We start from the raw sequence: 24,548 nt of genomic DNA on the forward strand, positions 1-24,548 counted from the left end.
TGTGAGAACTTGCCTACAATGATGATAATCAGGTAAAGCATCTCTTCTGTTAACCTATTCCACTGTTTCAGTACCTCCTGTGTGATGAAAAAGGGCACAGAAACCAATCAAAATCAACCATAATCATTGACAAAGAATAAATAAATGATTTATTTATTAAGCGTGTATTGATCAGTTTTGGAGAAGCTGAAACTACATATTCCACTTGATCTCACTTCATCCTCTCTTACTCACCTGATCTTTACTGGAGGAGTTGCCATTAAAAATATCAAAAAGTTCAAATCTCAGAAGAACAAGTATGAGGAAATGATTGGGGTCCATTTTGGAAGCAGCAATCTGTGGTTGGTCAGAAAATGTCATTAACTGAATTAAAGTATTTTTAATTTTGCAATTCTAAAATTTATTTTATATATATATTTTTATATAGCATATACATTTATGGTTTTAAGGACATACCTGCAACATGATAATATCCTTATCAAACATTTCATCCCTGCACTTAAGATCCTGATAGTAATACACCTAACAGAGGCAAATATCAGCAAAAGTTAGAATATGTTCATGATGCAACACAACCTGGATATTTGCGCATTTAAATTCTGTTACATAGTTAAGTTTATTTTTTTCCCCTTTTCACCCCTCCAATATACAATACATGCGTTCATACATACTTTCACAAAATAAATACAATTTAGACAGCCCCAATAACCATTAAAAGCCATTTCACGCCATATACACTTGTTACAAGATGTTAAAAAGAAATAATGGATGTGTTTGAAATATCAGTTGATGATCCAACAGTTTATTTGGAGACTTTTTTCATGTTCAGATTAAGAACATTCAGGTTTTTCAGAGAATTACAAATTATTGCATTTAGAATTATTCTCTACTTTCGTGTTTTAGTGATTTTTTTTTTTTAAACAAATTGTAAAAACTGTGGAATTGGTGGCGCTCTCACCTGGCTGACGAGCGACAGGCCGTTTCTGCGCCACATGTCAGCACACACCTGAGCCGCCAGCACAACACAGCGCAGAGGCTGCTCCGCCAGCTCAGTGAAGTTCAGCTGCACCTGAAACATACAAATACACACCTGTAACCCACAGTGCTAGACATTCACACGCTACAGATTAATTTTTATTAATGAATGATATACTCACAGTATCCACAAAGTCAGGGAGGTATTGGATTGCTCCAGACTGGCACAACAGCACATATAAACCTGAGATCAGATACAGACTGGGTTTAAATAACAGATACAGAGTATTGCAGTGACAAAAACAAACAAACAACAACAATCATTGGTACACTTTCATGAGTTTAAATTTTTTTTTACAGAAATACACAACCATTCAACATTCTGGGTTCTGTAAGATTTTTGTTGTTGTTTTGTTTTTAAATAAATTAATACTTTTCCTGGTACCTATTCAAGGCTGCATTAAACTGATTAAAAGTAACAGTAAAGGGTTTTAACAAAGATTTTACAAAAAGACGCTACAGAATATTTCTATTTCAAATAAATGCTTTTCTTTTCAACTTTTTTGTGATAAGAAAATAAGACTTTTTTTTTTTTTTTAATATTTTTTTCATGTTTTAATAATATTAGAATGATTTCTGATGGATCATGTGACACTGAAGACTGGAGTAATTTAGAGAAACGTAAAAAAAAACAAAAAACTTTTGAACGGTAGTGCATGCATGTTATTCTTTGGATGAAAAATTATGAAATTATTGCATTTCATAGCAAAATTCAATTTTTGCTGTAGTCTAATTTTATACATTAGTGTGTATACATACTGTAGTGTACACATTAAAATATATTAACAAATATTTGGGGGTCAAGGGTGAAGAAATGCTAGTTGACATGTTCAATTTTGAAAAAAGAGAAGAATGTTAGGGGGAAAAAATGTTGAAAAAAGTAAATTTTCTTTTCATATTACCATGTAACATGTCATTTTAAAACGTCCCCAGCTAGAAAACCTCAAAAGTATGACTTCTGATACAGAAATTCAACAATTCTGCTAACCGGCCAGGAGTCTGGAGATGGGCAGATGGATGGAGATGGGCTCCTGGGAGACTTTATACAGCCGTGCGTGGAGGATCTGCTTGCACATGTAGCTGTCTGTTGGCTCGCTGCAGAAGGGCTGGTTGGTGCAGGACATTAGAGCTCTGTGACACTCCTGAAAGGCCAACAACAGAACCCTCTCCTGTGGGTAAATAACACAACACACACACACACGTCCAAACAGTGTCACATTTCCAGGTCATTCATTAACCAGTGGATAAACAAGATTTGTAAGCTAATCAGACAAGCAACAGTAATGGCTTTAAAGTAGACTGTGGTCTATTTAAGTGCTTTGTCTCAGCATCACACTGAGACTTTCTGTAACCTGAAGTTGATTTTTACTTGATTTTGGGAACATTGTTTTCTGATTATAAAACATAATGTCTGGTAATAAAGCACATGCTGTTTTAGCATAGAGTTTCTTATAACCAAGTAGAATCGTTTGACTTATGTGAGCAGTACGTTTTCATTTCAACGCCCATTAAACTAACAGATCACAGCATTCACTGGGAGTTTGCCATGTGGTGTCACATCCCATTCATTCAAATGAAAATGCTCCAGTCATCATGGATGTTTGAATTCACTATGGAGTATCATCACTGCAGTTTCATGTTGTACTTTGCAGCCGGCGACACACAAGAAACGGGCCAGAGGGTGGACACTTGAGTTTTTAGCTTTATTTTCAGTACAAAACCTCACACAATTTTATAACTACAGAATAATAAATGTTTATTTGAAACAAGACCATCCACTCATTGTCCCGTTTCGGGAAACAAGACATACTTGTCTATTTTTTTTTTATTTTTTTTTTTACATTATTTAATAAATTATGAGTATGAGTAAAGTGTGAGTTACCAGTTTGCATTGCAATGTCAAAATCTAGAAAGACTGATACATAGACTACATACAGTACACTGAGTTTAGTGGGCATTTGGTTGTGATTGGCTTGGACCTTGTCATATTTTAGTCAATTTGCAGATGCCCAAATTTAGTTATGACTGTTGGGTACATTTAGCTCAAAACGATTATTAAATTACACCTGTACCAGTTCAATGGGTCTTAAATTTCCTATATTTTGCTGCGTACATGTTCAAATCTTAGAATAGAGCGTGGTAAAACACCCAATTCGAGAGATTTTGGGAAAAATTGGAGTAAAACACCCAATTTGGGATATTTTGAAATCAAGATGCAACTCAGAGAATTAACCCGGGTCTGTACAGATAAAGGGTCCCCTTATAATTTTATTTTATTTTGCATATGTGGGGAGTTGGGGGAAATATAATAAATATACTAATACTTATAATTTTGCTAAATAAAATTCATGTCCATTTAACATATGCTACCAAAAAGTGGAAAAAATTCAGCAAGGATACATTAAATTGATCAAAAGTAACAGAAAATATGTTTACATTGGTAAAATAATAATAATAAATGCTTTTTTCTATCCGTAAAAAAAATCCTAAAAAAGCTTCCTCAAAAATATTAAGCACCACAAACATTTTTAAAGGGGTCATATGATGCGATTTCAATTTGTCCTTTCTCTGACTCACAGACTGCAAGTACGTTTTTTATATTTAAAAAAAAATTGCCACTGACGATTCAAACATGAGTTTTGAGCAGTGCAGAGTAGCACTTGTTGTTTGTAATTTCTCAGATCACAAATGCAGACATGGTTTTGTGTTTACGCGGCGCGATGCAATGCAACGCGTAAAAAGACAGTATAAGTCATTATAATCCGTAATTATGTCCCCACTGGATGCAACAAATGCCTAGTTTATAATGGGTTTTAATGTTTTTGTCTCGTCGCTCCGGCCTGACAGGGCATCACAATATGGTAAGGGGCGTCACATTTCCGTCACATGCTTGAGGTATTCGGCTAATCACAACGCACTGGATAGCTGGCCAATTAGAGCACACCTCGCTTTTCAGACCGATGAGCTTTGGAAAAATCGACGCGTTTCAGAAAGGCGGGACATAGAGGAGAAACAATAATGTACAGTATGTGGAAAATAATGTGTTTATAAACCTTAAACCGCATAAACATTTCATTATACCAAATACACAAAATAATGTTCTTTTTAGCAACATCATATGACCCCTTTAACTGTGATAAGAAGAAATGTTTCTTGAGCATCGAATCAGCATATTAGAATCATTTCTGAAGATTCATGTGACACTGAAGACTGCAGTAAAGATGCTGAAAATTCAGCTTTGCCATCACAGGAAAAAGTTATATTTTAAAATATATTCCGATTATATTCCGAACAGTAGTGTATTAATTTTATACATTCACATTACATATTCATATTTTATCATGTTGTTTTATTTCATAATCGCCAATTTTTTATGCATGTATTTAACCTCAAAAAGCAAAACAGAAAAGCAATATCTCTGACTAGCCATGACTCACGTCAGAAGAACACCAGTCCTGAAACATGGCGAGAATATGGCGTAGCTGCATCTGGAGGCTAAATCCTGCCTCCCACTCGGGCTCCACCTCAACATGCTGACCAAGCTGTCTCTTCACCTCCTCCATCCCCTGTCATCAAAGAAGGAGATTCAATTAGGCTACAGATCAAACCAAATTAAAATCCTTTGGACAAGAGAAAGCATTACCTGCATACAACATAGGAAGCGAAGAAAGACACGTAAACCTTCAAGGAACTTCTCCCTCAACGTCTCAGTCCAAAGAGAGGGCTTACTGATTAGAATGTACCTGATAACATCAAAATAAAACCAACCTACATTGAGACAACTGATAAAAATAAACAGAGCTGTAGTTCTGTATTTTCCATAATTCAAGGGTTGTGTGTAGACCTGAGGTCATGGAAGATAACTTGAACCCGGAAGAACTTGTCGGGGTTGTGGCCCTGGAAGTGGAAGCGTTGGTTGCTGTCCAGATGTTCCCTCATCATATCCATTACGGTGTCTATAATGACCTTGATGACGCTGCCCTCCTCTATCAACTGCCTGGCCTGAGGAAAAAAAGAGAGGTGGAAAGCTTTAAATTTACCTTTAACTTTTAAATAGAATTTAAGGGTTACTTCCCATCATTTACTTAAGTCATATCGTTCCAATTGGTATGACCCTCTTTCTTTCATGGAAAATAAAAGGATATATTATGACTAGTATTCTTTTATATATTAAGGCTATTTTTCATACCATTGCAATGAATGGATGCTGACGCTTTCAGGACACAAAAAGGATGCTAAAGCTACATAAAAGTGAATGCAAGAACAACATCAATATGGCTCATGAATCAATAATTTACACCAGTTTTGTGAACTAGATGAACCGATTCATTCATCATGACTCCTTCTTATCACACTTATTTTAGATCTTGATAGCCACAGTTCACATTTACTTTCATTACATTATAAGAAGAAAAAAGCCCTTTTAAAAAAAATATTTTGTGCTCCTCTGAAAGAAAGTCATATAGATTTGACATGACATAAATGATGACAGAATTTTCCCTTTTGGGTGAACGGTCTCTTTAAAGGCTAGAGATTGGTACGCTTTAAATCATCAAGACCAAGTACAAGTTAGCTACAGTACAGTAAAGTCAAAACATATGCTACAAAATATATAAAAGCACAAATGCAGTTCATAACGTATAAAGTATGTGCTGCATTCTCACATGCTGAATGCTGACACATACAACATTTCTTGTAAAAACTTGTACTACAAGTTAGACAAAGAAGTGTAATTTTTTTTTACAAATAGAGAACTGATAATTAAAGAGAACAGTATCTGACTGACAAAAGTATTTTAGTTAAGATTATACAGTAAAAGATACAGAAAGATGCTAGACTTTACAGAAACATGCTTGACGTCATGTCTATAAGCTGTTCATCATACCAAAGTGGGAACAGTGAAGATTTGCACAGACAAGGCTGTGATTGAGACGTTCCTTTGATGGTCATCACAGATAAAGTCTACCTGAAGTTGCTTGTAGAGCTGAAACATGATGTATACACATTAGGCCTCATCTCAGCTGAATGTACTCATTCTAAGCATGTAACAACTTAAAATAATACTCAGATATTAAAATGATAGATATGTGAAATGATATGCAGCGGTGAAATTATACCTCTGTGAATTTCATGGCAAACTGCCTCTTGTATTCTGTGTCCATCAGTAAACTACTAAAAATTAACTCGTGCACAACCTTGCGGGCTCCTGAGGGAGTTACAGGAAATCAGGTTTAGATTCAGCACTAAGAATATCTTACCGGATTTGAAATGTCTGCAGGGTATTAAAAGTGAATCATTTAATGATAGAGGTTGAAAGATTGACCTTTATATAGTTTGGCGTCGTGCAGCATGAGTTGACTGATCAGGCAGGGTTTATTGTTGTCAGAGGCCGGCTCCAAAGCCACCTGGCAGAACACCTCCCTGAGGCCAACTACAGAACCAATGACAAGGACAAAACCTCAAAACCACTATTTTATTTCTGTGGAACACAAAAGGCGATGTTTAGCAGAATTTCCAAGCTGCTCTTTTCCATATAGTGAAAGTGAATGGGGACTGGAGCCGTCTAGCTCCATAACAAAAATACAAGTATTATAAAATATATAAAAGTAGTACACATGACGCGTACAATATATTCCAAATTTACTGAAGTCATGTAAGGGAAAAGACCACAGTTTAAATGATTATTCACTGAAAATCTGCTCATCTGCTGTAGCTCTTTAAATGTCATTCACAAGCACATATGCCATCGTTCAAAAGTAAGAGGTCAGTAAAATCTGGTCTTAAAACATGGGAACCCTGGTCATTAGTTCTCATATAATTTTCACAGACATCAAACCTAATGCAGACTGCAGTGTATCTTGATTCATTTGTGTCGCTTTTATGTTGTTATTTTCATTAATAATAATAATTATCATCAGTTTCAGTGTTCAACAGCTCCAGTCACCATTTACTTTCATTATATAGAATATATATAGATTATAATAATACATAATAAAAAACTGGTTCATTCATTTGGTAATCAGACTATAAATATGTTTGCACTAGAGATTAAGGAGGGCTATTTTAGTATGGTCATGAAATAAACTGTATTGTTTTAAAAATGGAACCGTTTCACCAGTTCTTGGTTCACTTTCTGCTTCGAATCAACTACCTGAGTAGCCAATGATCTTTTGGAACCATGCGCCAAGTCTGAGGGCGAAGGTCTGATGAGCCATTACAGCAGTGTGAAGAATCTCCACCCGCAAAGGTTTCTGGATAATGTGCTCCGAGTTACGCTGCAAAGGACATACAAAGATGGTTAAATAAGTCATCTACATACGCCCTACATAAAGCATAAAAAAACTTTTGTGTTTGAAGAGTGTACCAAGTAAGCTTACCCTGATATTGTCCTTGGCTTGCTGGCAGGATCTGAGAGTACCTCTCTTCACTGCTTTCCGCCCCTGAAATCATAATAACACGAGGAATGAAAAGTCTATATGTTGACCATGTAAGACTGTGGAAAGCTGATGCTCAGAATACTCACTTCCTTGTCAATAAGTGCAGTGTAGATTTGGGCCTGATTCTGGTCACATGCAATCACGTGCTGAAGTGTGTAGATGACGTGGTCATATGAGTGATGCTCATCGTTGTAGAGCACACAGAAGTAGGTGTCTTCCATCACTCTAAAAACAACATTAAAGGTTTTAAATGAAGGTGGAGCCTATTTTGGACTTTCCAGCTGGCGGCTTTAGTAACTGCAGATCTCACTTTGGCTTCAGCTCCTCTGATAGTTCATTGGCATCTTCCCAAACCAGCATGTCTGTTGTGTACCGCAGCAGCAGGTGGAACAGCATCTGAGCCCTTTCCTGAAGGCCTGGATCCATCACACACTCATCCTACGATACACACAACAGCAAATGACAGAGAGTTACTTAGTCTTTAGTTGTTCACAGAATTTTACTTGGAATTTTACTTAATTCACCCAAAAGGAGATATTTAATGAAATGTCCAGGCTGCTCGTTTCCTTATAATGAAAGTAAATGGGGACTGGAGCTGTTGAGCTCTGAAACTGATGATAATAATAATAATAATAATAATAATAATAATAACACAAATGAATCATCAAGATACACTGCAGTCTGCATTAGGTTTGATGTCAGTGAAGATTAAATGAGAACTAATGACCAGGGTTCCCACATTTTAAGACCAGATTTTACTGACCTCTTACTTTTGAACGATGGCATATGTGCTTGTGAATGAAATTTAAAGAGCTACAGCAGATGAGCAGATTTTCAGTGAATAATCATTTAAACTGTGGTCTTTTCCCTTATATGACTTCAGTAAATTTGGAATATATTGTACGCGTCATGTGTACTACTTTTATATATTTTATAATACCTTTATTTTTGTTATGGAGCTAGACAGCTCCAGTCCCCATTCACTTTCACTATACGGAAAAGAGCAGCTTGGATATTCTGCTAAACATCGCCTTTTGTGTTCCACAGAAAAAAAAAAGGGGGCTGAAACAACAGATGATGTGAGGATTATAAAGGAATTATTAAATCCCAAAATGATTATTTTTTAAATGGCTTTATTATTATAATTATTTTAGAGATAGCAGGCTTGCATAGAGAAGATCACAAAAACACAACATCACATGAACTCACTGCTGTTTATTCTCATATGTATATTTGCCTGTTATTTGGCAGGAATTCAAGCTCCCAACGGTCTACTGCAGTAACTTTTTAAATATCCTCAATTTCCTCAATTCCACCAGAAGATCACGATCTGTAACATGTCCTAAAATGCAGTCACACCATAAATAGTAACTAGCTACCGAAAGAGCTCAGATAATTTGACTGTACAAACACCAAACAGATAACAAAACACACAACACGACAGGCCCTTTGAGCAGGATATAATGCTTGCTGATTTGGTTTAAATGTCCATCTGTCGTGTTCATTTTGTGTATGTTTACATCTCGCCAGAGGGTGTCAAACACAAAAAGGAACCTGCTGTTTTCCGACAAAGTGGCCATGCGTGAGTGTGGATCTAGAGCCTGATCTTATCATGGTGGATCTATTGAGTTATCAGAACACTGAAGCAGACCATCTGCTTCACAGGCCAAAATGCAGGCATACAGCAAAGAAATCAGTCATGAATACAGCCAATAACAGTACATCCTCGCTCTTTATGGAACACTGGGATTTAGATGAATTATTATGCCCTTAAACACCCAAATTCTACAACTGATAGTCTTTCACTTTCATTCGAACCATTTCAATTCATTTCCTTGTACAATAAACCCTCGGACTAAAGACTTTACTTTTTCTTCTACTCCCTGCTTTTATTCCAGCTGGTTTTGCATCACAGGCTTGTTGGGAGTCACTTTCCCACACACTTTGTGTTTTCCCACAGAAGGAGGGTTTGGGTTAGCAAACGCGCGGACAGAACGGCTCCTCTGACCTCAGCAGTTCAACAATAGTGTTCATGGAAAAAAAATTAACATCGATAAGATTCCAGAAAATAAACTGTACCGTTTCCATAGTAACTGAAGCGCCAGGGTCGTGTTGGGAGCAGCAGGGTCCAGTCTTCCAGGCCTCCAAGTCTCCACAGTCGCAGAAACCTCCTCCTGCTGAGGCATGCATCTGCAGTTGCAATGGAAATAACAATTATAATATGGAAATAATAATAATAATAAATAATACACTGAACAAAATTATAAACGCAACACTTTTGTTTTTGCCCCCATTTTTCATGAGCTGAACTCAAAGATCTAAGACTTTTTCTATAGCGATGACTTTTGTGCACACTCTTCTGGAAGCATTCTATGCAGAGTACACAGGTGGGATCTATTGCACAATCCCTGGAAATACATACAAGGACACATCAAGACAAGGAAAGCAATACATGACAAGCTTGATAGTGTCAGAGGCAACCTATACAACTAACAGGGCTCCTTATGAATTCAGCATAAGAACAATGCGATGCTGGCTCATCAATCAGTCTAGCTGAACTTTTATAGGAGTTGATGGTGACTGCATATATTGTCAAAGGGGCTCAGGTCTAACCTGCAGGAGTAGACGGTCTCGCCCTCTTTAAAGACACGTCCACACTGCTGAGCTGATGAGCTGCCGCTGTATTGCTGTAGCTTCTCCAGCCCGACACAGGGGTCCTCCCCAAAAAGGAAGCATTCCAGAGGATACAGGAGGCGTTCCTCAACCCTTTGCTCCTCCTCCCCTTGTTGTGGCTCCGCCTCCAGGCAGTAAATAAGGGGGACCTGCTCCCCCAAATAGCTGAGTATGGCAGCCCCTCTGTTTGAAGCCTCCTGCCATTTCTGGTGGCAAAAGAGAAAGAGCATAAATTATATAACAAACTAACCAAATACATTAAAGGGTCATATGAAATATGGAGTTATTTTTGTATTTTTGTTTACTTTTATGGTGCTTTTTGTTTGTAAGAAAGCTTCCGTTCCCATTCATTGCAATTGCACTGAAATGAGTGACTAGTAACCTAATCAAAATTTCATTTTTTTGCTGTTTTATTTGGTTTTCCATGAAGCAGCCAATAAAAATGAAATAAAAATAAACATTTTGAACCCTGGATTTCAAGGTCAAGCCTGGCAACTAGTCTGAAGAATTTTTTATTTATTTTTTTGGCAACAATTAGCCTACTGTATGCTGAGCCTGATCTTTTCAGCGATTGTTACCCCAGTCTTCCTCCAATTCCTTTTATTTTGTGAAAATTATGATTACTGTTAAAGGCTGGGGAAAAAAATAATTTAATATCAATTACTATTATTTTTTTATTATAATACTTTTAATTTAAAGATTTTTTTAATCTCACATAATTGTATATTAATATAGCATTTTAAGATGTATTTTTTTTAATAAAAGAATAAATAAGTGGGCAACTATTATGCATGTAAATTTTGGTGGTTAAACATTAATATACAGGAAATGCCAAATCACGTTGCGAGGATGGTGAAAAGCATGCTATGTTTGGTCAGCATACAAGGTCTAGAAGACATTTCAGGCTCCTACTACTGAAGCTATTAGAGTTTTTATGTTTATCGATGCACAAAATAAATGAACACTAAGAGCAATGTAATGATTTGCATCAATCAAACCAAGAAGTTTCAGAGCTTCTTAATGCACAGAGAAACCATCTAATAAACGGCCTTTGACCCCTAACCAACATAATTGTTACCATGGTGCATACCTGTTCATGCCAATAAAACTTAATGTTTGAAAAACAATTCTACATCTGCCTGATTGGTTTAACCTAACCGTCTGCAGCAAGATCTGTCAAAGGACCAAGGGTCAGTCCTGAAACTTATTTTCAAAGTGATGGATATTTCCAATGTCAACTGACTAACGAATGAGGAAGTGTTATGCAACGCAATATTTGGAATTAAAACAGGCAACTATGGCAGGGCTACATTATGAAAGCAGATTCATGTTCGGTCTCAGAATATCAACAGGAGGACATACATTTCACCGTCACTATCTGATCTCACTTCAAAGAGATGTGGAAATCTACATCCTGATCTATTTTAAGGTTGAAAAATCATGAGCAATACATTTTCATCTCTGCGATGTCTCTGAAAATGCAAATCTAACACCAATACTAGCAAATCTTGCTCATCTTTCACATTCAAACTTTTCTAAATGTGTAAGAAGAAAAATGAATAAAGAAAGAAAAAAAAGAAGCATAAACAATTAATAGTTAAACACTACATTTGGTTATACAAGACTACATTCTGTAATAGCTAATAAATAAATAAATACTGCCTATTCTGATTCTGTAAGCCTGTACTTAAAATATATAAAGAGGCTGCATTAAAAGGAGAAAAAAAATGCACAAAGCGGAACATTTGGTGAAATGTTGTGTCTCTCAAAGGGGCAATGAAAAAGAAAATGAAAGATTTTGTAGTTTCCGTAGACAAACCCAACTTCCAAAAGCATCAGCTCGAAAACTCCCATTTAAAAACTGCTCGTTTTATCTGCAGTAACTTTGAAGAAAACACAACGTACTAACTTAAATGCTATAAAATGCGCGATGATATAGAATAAAAAGCAGTTAAAGCGGGTGTTAAATCTGCTCGTGTTTACATGTCAGACCTTAACAATCATGTAAACAACATTTAGGCTCTGACCAATGTGTTCATCATTAAATCGTAGATAAAACAGAATTGAAAGGAGTACCACGCATATTCAGCTTACACCTTTCCCTGCTGAAATCATAATATGTTGCATGCGCATATTTATGGGACCATGACATGCGCCTGAATTTATGTGTTAAGTGGTTAAATGCCAAATAATTACCGTGCTCAATTGTACACCGTTCAGCGACTCCGCCATGATCCAAATGCCGTAAAGCGTCACTACAGCAACACAACTAGGACGGATTTGCAACAGTTTAAAAGTCTTTCTGGTGGATTGAAATCAAAGTATAACAAGCAGTTCAATATACATTGAAATAAATGTAATTACAGATTGTCGGCAAATTGTAAAAGCATGTGCATAGACATACATTACATAACACAATAAATAAAAGGCCATAAAAGGAAGTGAGTTTATAGCCTATTTTATAAAACCAAAACAAGTTTTAAGTTATTGAATTGAGGTCCTTTCATAATTTGAATCAATAAATTCAGAACAAAAGAGCAGCAACACAGTACTTCAGCTACTAATACGTAAACAAGATTAACTATGATTAAACAAGTAATAGCGAATTTAGGAGAGATAATTCCTTATAAAGTAATCAATAATTACCAATCGGGATTAACTAAGTTAACTTTCAAATTATAAAGAATTACGAATTAATTACTAATCACGTTTTAGACGTGAGCATTTTTCCCACTTTAAAATGAGTAAGTTAGTTCCTGAAGAGTAACAGTGACTAGGGAAGCTGTTTTATAATCTTCAGACGCTGTTGTGATTTGATAGGGATCTTCAGGAGTAAATAAATTATAACATAATTTTAAAGCAGCACTATGTAACTTTTGGCGCTCTAGTGAACAGCACACATCCCGCGGAAGAACATTCCAACCGGAGCTACTTCTCTAGAAATGTATGTACAACTCTGCAATTTTAAAGCAGCACTATGTAACTTTTGGCGCTCTAGTGAACAGCACACATCCCGCGGAAAAACATTCCAACCGGAGCTACTTCTCTAAGTTTATGTCTATGGCGATTCACGCAGGTATGTGTTACTCCGCAGCGGTGACAACCCGACCAGGCTACAATAGTCCAAATATAAGTACTTATTATAAGTGTACCGTATTGATTCGGAATAAGACAAAATTGCAGTTTGGAAGATGAATTCATGATGTACTCGCTCATTATATACATTTTGCAAATTTTGAACACAGAAAAAGTTACATAGTACCGCTTTAATTTTCTGTAAACTATATATTTATCATTTTTAGCCCTGCAGCGCCCTCTGGGGGAAAGTCCCTTTTTTTTCTTATTATAATGTTTAATAATGAGAGACTTATTCAAATATGAACCCATAGTAAACGCCGCAGAAATAATTTAAATACACGATTTAATCCAATGTCAGTGACAGGGTAAAATAAATAAGTAAATAAATGAATACATAGCCTACATACTGCCACAGTATTTACAGTAAGGGAGATGTTTATGCAACCCCTGTACATATAAAAATAATGGCCGCAAATGAAATCACCCAAAGAAATGTAAAATCAAATTTGTATCACTCTGTAAATAATTAAATGTTACTCAAAAATGTCTTGCTATGTCAACCGTGACTACTATTTCCCCATCTGTCTACTATATCAAAGCATGTCACACCGCGTGCTTGAACACTTGCTCATCACTATCACTTCCTTCACTGCAGGTGTGCGGCTGAGCGTGTAGTAGCCTATTACCAAGTCCGCTGGGATGAAAAAGAGAATTTGGGCTGATTTGACAAATAGGAACAGAGATTGATGACATGAACTGTTATACTGAGTAGAGTTTCCGCGATCATCTGGGATAAGAGGTAACTGTTTTATTCGTTTGATTATGTACAACATGGAGGTAGAATCAGAACTTACCACTTCAAGGGAAACGACCTGTTGTTGAGTGGAAAGTCAAACCCTTACGAAAACTGACCATGGTTTTATTATAGTAAAAGTGTAGTAACCATGTTTATTTGGCAGATTAACATTTGTAACCACAGTTATAGTTGGAGTAGTAAAACCATGGTTAATTTGTGGTTACCATGGTTTAACTATATTAACCATGTTTTTGTTGTTGTTGTTTTTTTCGTAAGGGAAACCGGTAACTTAGTAGCCTAATATTTAAGCGCACAGGTTTGTCAGTATTAAAATTCTATGAAAAAAATACTGATATGTTAACACTTAAGGTTAGTTAATGCATTAACTAACATTAACTAGCAATATACTCTTGTTGAACTAGTCTTTGTTAACGTTAGTTCAGGTAGGCTCAGATCTATTTACTAATATTAACAGATACAACTTCTTAAAAAATTTATTCGTAAATTTTGAAAATAACAGATTACTTTTAAGATTAATAAATGCGTTAGAAGTGTTTTTCATTGTTAGTTCATGTTAACAAATGGAACCTTACTGTAAAGTGTGTTACAGATATTACACTAAATTTATCTAACAGTGCAGAATGTTTTTTTTTATGAATGTCCATGTTTATGATTTTGTGAATAAATGAATGGAAAAATGGAAGGTTTTGATATAAAAAAATATAAAATACACTCACACCAGTTTCCAGTCACAACAGTAGCCTAATAAAAGCTGTTTTATTTACCATAGTGTGGGTTTGCCACATGGTGGTTGTCCTGTTTAGGTCACGTGACTAGCTTATTCAGCTTAAAACTTATATTTAAAAATAAATATAAAATTAATCCTGATGTGCACTTAATTGTGATCTTATTTCCATCTGAAAATGGTGAGTTAATTATCCAACATAGTAAGACTAGGCTATATGATGTTCTGAATAGTCAAAAATACCCACATCGTGTTTTATAATATTTGACTTAGCTGTGGGAAGTAATCTGAGTGGAAATGAGAACAATATACTTCTAAAAATGTATTTAAAGTAGCACTTGAGGTTTTTGTTTTTCTGATGCCATTAGCTTTGTTTTTGATGGTCCTTTCTTTTTCTTTTTTTCATATCAACCCCATGCTTTTTTTAAATGAAACACCAGTTTAACTGAATTATGTTTTTTTCCCCCCATCATTTTGGATCAGCTTCCCAGTGACCATGAACATAACCAGTACAACAAGCAGTCCCCCAAACCACACAAACACTTGTGAACCGCCTTACGATGAAGAAAACCCACTTCCACTTGTGGTTCTCTACAGCGCAGTCCTCACATTAGGCCTGCCCGCTAACCTGATCACAGTCTTCCTCACGGTCCTCGAAGTGTGTCAGAAGAACGTCCTAGGAATCTACCTCTTCAGCCTGTCAGTGTGTGACCTGATGTATCTTGGCACACTTCCACTCTGGGCCATTTACATCAACAGGGGTCACCGCTGGGAGTGGGGCTCTCTGTCCTGTAAGCTCATGGGGTACGTGTTCTTCAACAACATGTACATCAGTATCTTCTTGATGTGCTGCGTTTCCGCAGACCGTTTTGTGGCGGTGGTCTACGCCGTGGAGTCTCGAGGTCTGAGAAGGATGAGGCATGCCGTGATCATCACCGTTGTGATTGTGGTGGTCGTTGCTGTGGGACACGTGCCGGTTTTCAGCATGACAGAGGGCGAGTCTGAGAAAATGAAGGAGAAGCGGTGCTTCGAGCCAAGCGACCCCTCTGTCGTAGTGACGGGCCTCAACTATGCCCGCTTCTTCATCGGTTTCTTCATCCCGCTGTGCATTTTAATAGTCACCAACTTGGCCATCATTGCTAAAGTTCAAGCTAGCACAGGTTTGAAGCCACAGACCAAAATCAAAATACGTAACCTGGCCTTTGCAGTCATCTTGTTCTTTCTGGTCTGCTTCACGCCGTACCATGTGATCCTTTTGCTACGTGCCATCAATTTCCACTTTTCGAATGGGAAATGTGACTTTGAAAGAAGCATTTACACACCCTATACAATCTCTCTGGGTCTGTCTACCATCAACAGCGCCATAAACCCTGTTTTCTATGTGCTTAGCAGCAACAGTGTTCATAAGAGGATCCACAAAGGCCTGCGACGGTTACGTAGCAGCTCGAGATCTTCTTCTTTTGCATGATTTCTTTCGTTTTCTCAACTGGGACTTACTTTCCTTTTTCTGTAGCCTGTACAACATTTAAATGTTTTGCATTTGAATAGGAAATATTTCTGTTATACTTGTTTATTAAAATGAATCTTCCAAACATTTGGAAAGCATTACAGGAACCCTATTTTCTAAATGCATGTTATTGTGCTAATGTTTACTTTTTTTTTTTTTGCCCTTGTAATTTTTAATCGAAATGTCATAACCTTCTAGTGAAATGACTTTCCTCTGGTGACATATGGCGGATTTCTCCAATAATTCCAGCTGCATAAACCCCTCTTCTTTAGTACAGTTGACTGTAGCTCACATTCAGATCTGCCTCCATCCAATGAACAACCAGATCTATTAACTAATTGAAGAATGCATTTAAAATTAAAAAAAAATTCCAAAAGGTCTGTTGTCAATAGTGTATCGCATGAAGCTCATCTAACACAGAGGTCACTCAAATCACGCAGCTTTCTGTTGGTTGTTCTGTTGCGAAATCTGCATTGAGAAATGTTTCACCCCATACACAAAACTCTAGATTGCATGGATTCCTTTTGAAATGACTGAATGATTTTGCATGCAAAAATTCATAGAACAACAGTAAATGTGCCTGATGCTTTACCTACAGTGAAATGAAAACCTTGTTTTGTTTTTTTTGCCAAAATCAAGTAGTGTAATTAACATAAAACAGGAAATTATATAACAGAAAAAGACCCTCCTGACGTGTCAAGATCTCTTGAAATGTAAGGTAATTTGACCTTTTTATTGAAGTGTAAAATGTCATGTGGTGCAACTTGAACATAATATGTATTACTTAATGGAATTAATGCATGATATCTCTTAATAAATAAATACATAAATATACTTTATTTGGGAAATAATGAAAATAGGGAAAACATTTTTAGAGATTCATTTGAAAGTACAGAACTTTTTTTTAAAAATCAAATGAAACTGTCATAACACAAACATAACTTTATGAAAACAAGAAACATTTTAAACTAATTTTATTATTATTTTTTTTTCAGGAGTACTATTTGCCATTTTATATTATATCTTAGCAAAGTCTATGTGTGAAATCAGGAGACGTTTTTGAGTTTGGTGTGAAATTGATGCAAGAAGCCATAGAAACGTATAGAGGAAATGGTTAGAGGTTAAGCAAGGTGCTGATGTGCAAACAAAGGATGTCTTTCTGCTTGCAGTTGACAGTCTAGACATGCACATATTGTGTGCATGAATTAACACATGTAGTTACATATTCAAACACATGTGCTTGATAAAGGCTTTTTTTCTCATTTAAAGGGTAAGTTCACTGATTTCAAACCAGCTTTGTATCGTTACATTGTCAGTACACATAAATGAACAATGTGTTATCTTTCGCATTTTTGTACCTCTACTCACAGATAGTCTGATCAAGCCCAGGGCATTATGGGTGTTGAAGTTTTCTCTAGTGATGTAACACTGATTTAAAGGGGTCATATGATGCGATTTCAATTTTTCCTTTCTCTTTGTAGTGTTACAAGCTCTTGGTGCATAAAGAAGATCTGTAAAGTTGCAAACACTAAAGTCTCAAAACCAAAGAGATATTCTTTATAAAAGTTAAGAGTTAACCACACCCTCCTAAAACGGCTCGTTCTAACACACCCCCACATACCTACGTCACGATCTGGGAAGATTTGCATAACGCCGCCCAAATGTTCACGCAAAGAAAGAAGGCGTAACTTTTATTCTCACTGTAGTATTGTTGACGCTGCAGCCATGTCCTGAAGACGCTGTGTGCTTCGTTGTGAAAGCGAAACTACTTTGTTTGGTCTTCCAAAAGAGGACGATATCCGCTTCGTCATGCCTAGAGCTGATCTGTGCTGGTCGCTGAGGGAATACATCAACTTTCACCTTGGACAAAGCTGAGTCCAGCCCGCCGCAGCTCACTCTATCCCGGCCTCAGCGCACGCTAAGCCGGGGCTTCACACAAAATAATGTTCTTTTTAGCAGCATCATATGACCCCTTTAAAACAAAATAAAATAACCTTATTATTTGAATTTTGTGTAGTTGGAAGATAGTTTCATCCAAAGCATTTTACAGTGCATTTGCAATATATTTTATGTTATTTATGTTCCCTGAGAATTAAAACCACGACCATGCCATTTTTTAGCAACATGCTCTACATGAATTTATAACTCTACTTAAAAAGTAACAAGTTCTGGTATTACAACTGTACAACAAACAACATATGATCACCATCTTGATAAAAGAAGGGGGAGTAAATGTGGTTATGCCACATGTAATCAGCGCTTCATGTTCTATAAGCAAATCATAGCAAAATATTTCCCAAAATAATACTTTACAAAATCTGTATGAAGAGCCCTGTACTAAAAAAATAAGCTCATGCTTATTACAGATGAAAAAGTAAAATATGAACATAATCAGTTCTCTCTGAAAAGGTCTTGATGCTTCAAATGTTTTGTTGTGGTGAAGACTTCGAGCATGAGAACGGATGCTCAAATCTGTGTTTGTAACTTGAACTTTCCGTGACCTTAAACTGTGAACGTCCCATTTGCTAGGTTGTAATAAAATGTGGAGTAGTTCTGTTTTTAGTTTGAACGCGAGCACACAGAATGACAGGAAGTTTGACAGAATCAACTTTTGTTCACATAACCCAAGACTGACACATAAAGCTATTTATTTGTACCAATCTTTACATTTTTAAGTCAAGCTGAAGGTGTCTTAACAGCAAACTAAATCAAGAAAAAGGCTTAAACGGATAAAATGACTAATTTGCGGACAAATTATGTTGATATAATTAAATGACCTTGATATAAAATTAACCCTGAAATAGGGCTGGACAATAATTCAATATCAATATGTATCGCGATATAATTAATTAGCTTAAGGTTCTAAGATCACTTTACACTTTTATAAAAAATTGTGATAGACATAAATAAATAGTTCAATGTTTATTACTGATCATGCTGTGTTTTTTTATTATTATTATTGTAATTGGATTTACCCTAGAAACCATAAGGGGCAAACAAACAAATAAAGAATTAATGGTATGCTGTTGAAGCTTCTCTTTTTATTACATTTTGAATGACCTTTTTCAGTCCTTTTTTGAAAAAAAAAAAGAACAAACTGCTCTGAAGTGCAGGACACAAACTTTTAGAGCTGTATATTCATATATTCTTGTTTAAATATTTCCAACATAAATATACCAAATACATTCAAAGATTTCAGATTCACAATAAAAATAATGTAGCTTTAAGAACAGTAAGTCATGAGCTTAGGCAGCTGCAGCAGACAGTGGAATAAATAACTATATGGCGGCATTAACTTCCTGTACTTGAGGTTTACAGTGGTTTTGTTCTGCTTATGTTAAAAGCCTCCGTTTTATGTTAGATTAGTGGCAAAGTGTGTACATCAAGTAAGTTAGGAATTCCATCCTGAGCTAGTGTGCATACTAGTACTTTTGTCAAGCATGCTTTGTAACAGGCTTGGATTTATTTGTGAAAGTGCTTGGAAAACCTTGCCTGTGCTTGTTTCCATACACATTAATGAATGCAGGCAGTAGGCAGCTTGTACTTTGTTTAAAGGGACCCAAAAATGAAAATTCGGTTATCATTTCGGTTACTTCCAAACCTGCATGATTTTCTGAGATGTTTTGAAGAATGCACTAGTAGCTCATTTCAATGCATTTACAATGGGCTTGGAACAACCAGCTGAGTAAATGATGAAAAATTTTCATTTTTGGATAAAACTTTTCCTTGCAGGTTTGTTTTTCTGAAGTAGTGTGTGTCACTGCAACTGTAAGTGTGTGTGTGTGTGTGTACATGTGATGTTGATTATTGCAGAGGATCTTTCTTGTTCTGGTAGGGCAGCAGGTTCATGTTGTACTTGCTGAGCCACTGGCGTGAGATCTGATAAAAGAATCCTGGTGCATTCTGACACTGTGATGATGGCATCAGCTGACAAAAGAAAAAGAAAAAAAGCTTAAGAGTTCAGTGAACCCACTTATTTTTATTTATATTTAATTCATTTCCTATAAATCAGTGATTCTCAAATATTTACTCATTCTCATGTCATTCAAAACCTGTATGACTTTCTGTATGACAAACCAGGTTTGTTACAAAATAAAACAATACTGAGAAATTTCTCAAAATACCTTCTTTTATATTCCATGTTAGAAAAAAAAGTCATTAAGGGTTGGAAATACATGGGGCTATGTAAATAATGAGAGTTTTCAATTTGGGGTGAACTATCCCTTTAAGGAGTGTATAAATCCTCCTTGGTCTATATCCCTGCTGTACATCTTAAAAGTAAAACCTTAAAACCTTGAAAATACGAATTAAATGTCACTGAAGTGGACAACAGAAACACTTCACCACAAATTAATATTAAAAGTTAATTCACTGTTATGAGTTTGTTCATTAGTCGATTACATGAATAAATAAAAAAGTAGTAAAACAAAGATATATATACATATTAACACACACACACACACACACACACACACACACACAGTGTTGGGAAGGTTACTTTGGAAATGTAATAGGTTACAGATTACAAGTTACCCTATTTAAAATGTAATAAGTAGTGTAACTATTTCAATTAATTTATTAAAGTAATGTAACTGATTACATTTGATTCAAACTTGGAATCCTACGTGGACCACAGTTTGAGAGCACACACGCACACACAAACCTTGGTTTGAATAAGTGGTCCAGGAGGGTCTTCCAGATCTTCTAGTTCAAGATCTAAAAGTGTAGTGGTCTAAAAAACAAAACAAAAACAAGTTTCTTAATTTTAATAGAACCACAAAAGTAAAACATATCAGCACACCTGTGACCCCAACAAGCCACATGAGGTGACAATGTCTGTAGCTCAAAAGGTGTGCCAATGTGCCAAATTGTAATACTCAAGTCTGTACTCACCTGTGAGTCAGCGCTTGCGTCAGGCTGTCTGAGCTGGAGGGTTTTGAGCAGTCCTTTATGGGAGTGTAGTTTGGGTTTGGGCCCTGACAGTCTGAGAATTTTGGACCCAGACTGTAGATGACACCAGAAATTTGCAGCTTCACTAATGGGAGAGAGAGAAGGAGAGAAACTTTTGACAATGATGGACACTCCATTGACACCATCAATTAAAACGGAATTGTGCAGTTTTTGAATAATAAACCACAACATTTTAATGTGCAAATTTGTTTGAGCACATTGCAATCAGGGAAAATATTGACAATGTACACATACTGGAGATTTCAGTCTTTCCCTGTCCTGTTCAGAGATTTCAGTCTTTCCCTGTCCTGTTCAGAGTCAATGATGAATAAGAGTTACTAAGCTAAAGAAAAAGGGACAATTTTAATGTTTTTTTTTTTTTTTGTAATTTTTATTAGTTATTTTAAATGTCTATTTTTTTATTCATTTTTATTTCTTAGTTTATTGTTATTAGTTATTTTTATATTTTATTTCAGTTATTGTTAACTCTGCTAATCAATTAAAAATATCATTTTTTCCTTCAACTTAAAGGGTTAGTTCACCCAAAAATGAAAATTCTGCCATTAATTACTCACCCTCGTGTTGTTCCAAACCCATAAGACCTTCGTTCATCTTCGGAACACAATTTAAGATATTTTTGATGAAATCTGAGGGCTCTCTGACCCTCCCATAGACAGCAAGGTAACTACCACGTTCAAGGTCCAGAAAAGTACCAAGATGATCGACAAAGTAGTCCGTGTGACATCAGTGGTTCAACTCTAAAGTTACGAAGCTAGGAGAATGCTTTTTTGCATGCTTTACTTCAATTACCAGGAAGAGGACAGAGGAATCTGAAGAGAGGGAGAAACATTTCCCTGGTGTAAAATATTTGATTTTACATAAACATTATATCTTATTTAGACTTTAAGCCCTATAGAAAATGGCATATGAGATATTTGTACCTTGTAGTTACAGACAGGAAGGAAGGAAGGAATTGAAAAACAAGTATGAAAAGAAAACAATAAAGTAAAAAAACTATTTAGATATGCAATTTGTAGTTTGAATTTATATTCCGTGTCATCTACACCTTCTAAAAAGACCTTTTATATATTTTCTAACATTCCAATTTTACATAACCATCATTTTATTCATAATCTTTTATATCAGTAATAATATTCAGTAAAATTGTTAAAAATGTATAAGATCATACATTACAAAAAGTTGTCTCGACACACAAATATATGACATATATATGACACAAACATATAGGCCTTTTTTTAACAAACAGGTATCGCAAATCTAAAGAAATGTACGTTGCTTTGCCTTTTCAACAATGTAGAGGTCATATTAACAGAAACCTGGATGTAAATATACCTTTTTACTTCATATATACTCTGGACCGCAATAAACGTCGTGTTTAAACGGACTTGTAAGCCAATAAAACGTCAATATCCCACTTACCGTCATAAACAAACCTCGACAGGTGTGACGAAACGCTGATAACCTAAAACAGTTTTCCACGTATTGCTTCCGCAGTTTTCTGTCGAAAATCTGACGTGCCACGAGCAGGCGGAGCGGGCGGAGCTAGCGGTGAGCGGCTGTGCGCACCTGTGCGTTTGACAACACGCCCAGCACGTGTCTAGAAGGTTACCGTCATAGTGCGAGACTCTCGCGAGATTCACAGCGACTTGAGTCGCGCAGAAACAGAACGAACCATTAAGAACAAATGTCACATTCATAAATGCACGTTAAATCGAAACTTTGTTTACTGAAGTACAACTGCAGTATTTATATTAGATACTCTTAATATAGGAAAGCTATAAGACTTTAGAAGTTTGTGAGCTTTGTACCATTTTTCAGATTTTTATATTATTACCTCCTAGCACTTTTTATTTTATTACTTGCTTTTCTCTTATTTTCTTGTTCACTTTTTGTTTTATTTTTGTATGCATAATTATATGATCAATATTTGCAGTTGAGCTAAAGTGCATGTATAATGTTAATTTATAGTTTATTCAGTAAAAAAAAAACAAAAAAAATAATTTATTACAGTAATTTTATATATTGTGTGTCAATTATGTTTGTGTAATATAAATCTAGTAAAATCCATTGGTGTATAGAGTATGTTAGATAATAAAAAAAAAACACCTTAATCTCTGATCCCCATGTACACAAACCAAATACAAAAAGATACAAAAGTCATGACAAGCACAAAAAAAATTATAGAAATGAAGAATCCCTTTATTACAGATAATGTTTAGTTCATTACAATTGTCAGACAGTTATTTAGGACAAAGATGCGAAAAGGTTAAGTATGGCCCGCATAGAACATCTAATATCAGCCTAAAACTCTCTGCGTGCCAGCTAGTAAACCCGTGACCAGAAAAATAGAGGGGATTCCTCTAAAATATAGTAAAAAGCAGTATTTTGCGTGGTTAGAGGAGATGACAGATGTCTTAAGAGTTATTCTGCAAGTGCATTTGACAAGAAGAAGAGTCATTATTTTAGGGGTGGAAAACGGTCTCAGTAACTGCGACCAAACAGCGTGTAGAACTGCGCAGGCTCTTTGCCGCTGACGCACATCTGACCGGCCTGCAGTTTCTTCAATGGCTCGAAGGGGATACACAGACTCTTGGCTCCCATTGAAGGTGCACCAGGCTCCAGGTCTTGATCCCTGAGGACACAGAAAAGAACAGTGTTAATGGTAATCTCATCTAGTTAATCCTAGGGATATCTGTGTGTGAGTGTATTTTTGACATCTTCACAGCATTTAATATTATTGTTTCTATTGTTACGCATTCATTTTTTTTTCTGTTCAGATATCGTGAGGTCAATGACAATTTTTTATTCCATTAACAGCGATACTTTTTACACTAAGTGATAAAAAAAATAAAACACTAACAGTGCACAGAAAAAAGGATATAGTGTCAACTCAGAGAGCAACAATTTGTCTAATTAGTTTTGCCTTTAGTAGTGACAATATTAGTGCTTTAAAAGAAAATACTATATTTAATCATTTAAAATAAAATGTATTTATAAAAATTAGTGCTGTCAAACGATTAATCGCATTCAAAATACGTTTTTGTTTACACAATATGTGTGTGTACTGTGTATATTATATATGCATGCATGTATATTTAAGAAAAATGTTTTGTTTGTATATCAAATATATTTTATGTAAGATAAATTATATGAATATAAATATATACATGTTAATATATGTAAATATTTTCAAAATATATACCATATGTGTGTGTATTTATATATGCATAATAAATATACACAGTATACACTCATATGTAAACAAAAACTTTTATTTTGGATGCGATTATTTGCAATTAATTGTTT

General features: G+C 35.7%; 3 protein-coding genes across 6 annotated transcripts in view; 1 reads left to right on the top strand and 2 right to left on the bottom strand.

The window, feature by feature from the left end:
• The window catches only part of ubr1 (ubiquitin protein ligase E3 component n-recognin 1), a 32,016-nt gene extending 19,294 nt beyond the window's left edge, over positions 1-12,722 (bottom strand). For all 3 annotated transcript variants that reach the window (XM_016543896.1, XM_016543904.1, XM_016543890.1), the window contains exons 1-21: positions 12,550-12,722; positions 12,342-12,447; positions 10,086-10,351; positions 9,804-9,880; positions 9,552-9,664; positions 7,783-7,910; positions 7,559-7,697; positions 7,413-7,475; positions 7,187-7,310; positions 6,359-6,466; positions 6,153-6,241; positions 5,921-6,019; positions 4,880-5,037; positions 4,679-4,778; positions 4,473-4,601; positions 2,024-2,204; positions 1,158-1,219; positions 959-1,069; positions 457-522; positions 235-336; positions 14-77 (exon numbers count right to left, since the gene is read on the bottom strand). In XM_016543896.1, the coding sequence (XP_016399382.1) occupies positions 14-77; positions 235-336; positions 457-522; positions 959-1,069; positions 1,158-1,219; positions 2,024-2,204; positions 4,473-4,601; positions 4,679-4,778; positions 4,880-5,037; positions 5,921-6,019; positions 6,153-6,241; positions 6,359-6,466; positions 7,187-7,310; positions 7,413-7,475; positions 7,559-7,697; positions 7,783-7,910; positions 9,552-9,664; positions 9,804-9,880; positions 10,086-10,351; positions 12,342-12,447; positions 12,550-12,578 (2,314 nt within the window). In that variant the 5' untranslated portion in view covers positions 12,579-12,722. The remainder of the gene's footprint in view (positions 1-13; positions 78-234; positions 337-456; positions 523-958; positions 1,070-1,157; positions 1,220-2,023; positions 2,205-4,472; positions 4,602-4,678; positions 4,779-4,879; positions 5,038-5,920; positions 6,020-6,152; positions 6,242-6,358; positions 6,467-7,186; positions 7,311-7,412; positions 7,476-7,558; positions 7,698-7,782; positions 7,911-9,551; positions 9,665-9,803; positions 9,881-10,085; positions 10,352-12,341; positions 12,448-12,549) is intronic.
• Positions 12,723-13,195: 473 nt separating this feature from the next.
• Positions 13,196-16,275, top strand: LOC107732878 (probable G-protein coupled receptor 132). 2 transcript variants are annotated; one of them, XM_016544306.1, is made up of 3 exons: positions 13,196-13,221; positions 13,879-14,022; positions 15,248-16,275. In XM_016544306.1, exon 3 carries the CDS (start codon positions 15,261-15,263, stop codon positions 16,230-16,232), a length of 972 nt encoding a protein of 323 aa, XP_016399792.1. In that variant the 5' UTR covers positions 13,196-13,221; positions 13,879-14,022; positions 15,248-15,260; the 3' UTR covers positions 16,233-16,275. The 2 variants fall into 2 exon arrangements, with proteins under 2 accessions (XP_016399792.1, XP_016399784.1); XM_016544298.1 differs by lacking the exon at positions 13,196-13,221 and having other exon boundaries at positions 13,868-14,022.
• A 7,145-nt stretch (positions 16,276-23,420) lies between these two features.
• Positions 23,421-24,548, bottom strand: part of LOC107732550 (bifunctional glutamate/proline--tRNA ligase-like) — a 20,780-nt gene continuing 19,652 nt past the window's right edge. Inside the window, 1 exon segment of the mRNA XM_016543912.1 lies at positions 23,421-23,874. Within this exon segment, the coding sequence (XP_016399398.1) occupies positions 23,724-23,874 (151 nt within the window). The 3' untranslated portion in view covers positions 23,421-23,723.

This window comes from Sinocyclocheilus rhinocerous, unplaced genomic scaffold, assembly GCF_001515625.1.
Source record: "Sinocyclocheilus rhinocerous isolate Xijiao unplaced genomic scaffold, SAMN03320098_v1.1 scaffold1635, whole genome shotgun sequence".
Lineage (NCBI taxonomy): Eukaryota > Metazoa > Chordata > Actinopteri > Cypriniformes > Cyprinidae > Sinocyclocheilus > Sinocyclocheilus rhinocerous.

What these genes read in the sequence shown, in the direction of transcription:
- LOC107732878 (XM_016544306.1), top strand. Translation starts at nt 15,261, where the DNA reads ATGAACATAACCAGTACAACAAGCAGTCCCCCAAACCACACAAACACT.